The 2,952-nt window shown below is 39.4% G+C and overlaps 1 protein-coding gene across 2 annotated transcripts in view; it reads left to right on the forward strand.

Annotated features, from left to right (window-relative positions):
* Positions 1–2,952, forward strand: part of vps37c (VPS37C subunit of ESCRT-I) — a 15,473-nt gene that overhangs the window by 5,416 nt on the left and 7,105 nt on the right. For both annotated transcript variants that reach the window (XM_014029487.1, XM_014029486.1), the window contains exon 3: positions 1,771–1,942. In XM_014029487.1, coding sequence (XP_013884941.1) covers positions 1,771–1,942 — 172 coding nt within the window. The remainder of the gene's footprint in view (positions 1–1,770; positions 1,943–2,952) is intronic.

A 2,952-nucleotide genomic window follows, 5' to 3' on the forward strand; every position in this document is an offset into this window, starting at 1 on the left:
AGTCTTGGGTCTTAAGCTCATCCAGAGTCTTGGGTCTTAAGCTCATCCAGAGTGTTTGGTCTTGTGTCTCTCAACTTTCTCTTCACAATATCCCACAGATTCTCTCTGGGGTTCAGGTCAGGAGAGTTGGCAGGCCAGTTGAGCCCAGTAACACCATGGTCTGTAAACCATTTACCAGTGGTTTTGGCACTGTGAGCAGGTGCCAGGTCACGCTGAAAAATGAAATATTCATCTCCATAAAGCTTTTCAGCAGATGGAAGCATGAAGTGCGCCAAAATCTGAAAGCTAGCTGCATTGACCCTGGCCTTGATAAAACACAGTGGACCAACACCAGCAGCTGACATGGCACCCCAGACCATCACTGACTGTGGGTACTTGACACTGGACTTCAGGCATTTTAGCATTTCCTTCTCTCCAGTCTTCCCCAATATCTGGAATCAGCCCTTCTCCACAATCCAGTCACCTCTTCTCATTGTGCAGCGTTTTCTGCCACACTTTTTCCTTCCCACAGACTTCCCACTGAGGTGCCTTGTTACAGCACTCTGGGAACAGCCTATTGGTTCAGAAATGTCTTTCTGTGTCTTACCCTCTTGCTTGAGGGTGTCAATGGTGGCCTTCTGGACAGCAGTCAGGTCAGCAGTCTTACCCATGATTGTGGTTTTGAGTAAAGTAAGGTTTTTTTTTGGTGCACCCCTAGTGTAAAGCATCATAATTTCCAGAATAGGAGCATGTATTAACATCCTGCTTAGTCCAAACACAGATCTTGGTTTGGACTGTACTCACTGAGCTTCTTATGGGAGACAAGTGTCAGTGTTGAGTGCATTCAGTTTTGCTGTTAAATCAGTCTGAAATCTCAATATTCTTAGAGGAATGCACATTGGACATCGCCGTTCATGCTGAAGTTTAAACTGAGAGGATCTTATTACAAATGGTAAATTTCTATTTTGGTGAAACCTTGAAAACAATGTTCTGTATTACGACTGAACAATAAGAGGAAATCTTGCAAAGTGCAGTAGTTTAATGTTGATTATTTTCCCACCAGTGGTCTCTTTGGGGCTTCTATATTTAAGAGGTCACCCCACCTGTCCCTCAAGACACTTGGTACAGAACATGACAATATGGCAGCTAGCAAAGAGGATCTAGTTCTCAAAAAAGACACTGCTTCCTCTGTTTTCTGGAACTGGTTAGGTTTCACAACCTCAGACTTGRAGCAACAAACACCTCACTRCTAAATCTGTTTGAAGSCTCTTTCTACAAAAATYTGGAGTACAACAAATTAGTTTCGACACCTGAAACAGAGGCAGTCCTTTAAGTGAGAAGCAAAATCAATTAAAATTGAAAATCAAATTTGTGATGAAAATAATCTGAGATTTGTTTTGGGCCATATCGCCCAGCCCTAATTATTATTATTATTATTTGCTGCCATTCAATGTGTTGAGACGGTGCACTCACTGTTACGGCAATGTCAGTAAATGTGTGATAWATTAATGTTGTATGTGTTTTTATTAAATTTACAGCACATCTGTTTTTTATGATCTAGGAAAAAAATCTTGTCCGGACAGCTTTGTAAGGCTTTAGTAAACAATTGTCACAGTAACAACTTTGAGACAGTTAACCTTTCCAGGAATGTGTAACAGTCAGTAATATAATCTAGTTTTTTTTGAACACTTCATACTTTATGGCCTTCTCTACATCCCATAGCACGGCTTTATTTAGGAAAAAATAAATATACTTTGATTCAGTATTTCATTATCACTTTCACTTCTTCAGATTCAAAACATCCAGCTGGAAAGGGAGATGGCGCTGGCATCAAATCGCAGCCTGGCAGAGCAGAACCTGGACATGAAACCTCGTTTGGAGTCACAGAAGGAGGTGCTRGTGGAGAGATATTCTCAGCTAGAAGCTGTCAGAGAAACCTACAGACAACATTGTTCCCTCAGAGGTATGGACAAACGAACAAAGCCAATGAGGGATGAAACACATTATATATACATTATATTCCAAATGTTTTCCACAACACACCAGAAAATAAAACATACAAAATTAAGTACCATGTCTTTTAATATGTTACAACCATTCAAATTTCAAAATAAACATGTCCATATGTGTTAGTAGGCCTTTTGCAATTAAAAGCAGAAACTTGAGTTTTTCTTTTTTACCTCAGGTGTTTAAAAACATCACATCTTTGAGCCGTTTCTCTGCTCTGTCTGTAACAGTACTTTCTTCAAACATAAGTCACAGCTTGTCTTTGCTTTCACAGCTTTACAGGCTTATAGTAAAGACACTCCTTTATTCTTTCTGTTGTTACTAGTTAACACTTGACTTTTCTTTCCTACGTGAACTTGAACTCATCAGCTGTAAGCAGGGTGTGACGGTACGGCCAAGTCACACTTCATTACATTACCAGGAAATTGCTGAATATTTGAAAATCTGCAGGTTCTCCAGTTGTCCTCCTTCAATTATTTAAAAAGGTTTTTCAAACTGTAGGAACTTCTGTTCTTACTCTTGTTATTAGCAGTTTGTATTCTGGTCTGGTTCCACTAAATTTTAAACTTGCAATTGTCAACTTGTGCTAAATAAACTGCTGTAGATCCTGCAGTTCTTGCAAATTACAGACTTATGTCTGTCTGCAATGATTGAGAAGATAGTTTACAACATTAACAGCTTTCCTAAAAGAGTTAAATATTTCAGATGTTTTACAATCTGGTTTTAAATCCTTACATAGCACAGAATCAGCCTCTTTAAAAGTTTGTAGCCACATAATGTAACCACTAACTGAGGACTGTGTTGTTCTTGTGCTGTTAGGGCGTATTCATACCAGTCCTGTTTAGTCTGCTTTAATTGACCTGCAGTTTGTTTGCTGGTCCGGTTCGTTTATGGAGGTGTGGATGCGTAATTGAACTCTGATGCAGACCAGAAACCTGAAAACATAGGTCTCGATACATATATATA

Source organism: Austrofundulus limnaeus, unplaced genomic scaffold (assembly GCF_001266775.1).
Source record: "Austrofundulus limnaeus strain Quisiro unplaced genomic scaffold, Austrofundulus_limnaeus-1.0 Scaffold913, whole genome shotgun sequence".
NCBI lineage: Eukaryota > Metazoa > Chordata > Actinopteri > Cyprinodontiformes > Rivulidae > Austrofundulus > Austrofundulus limnaeus.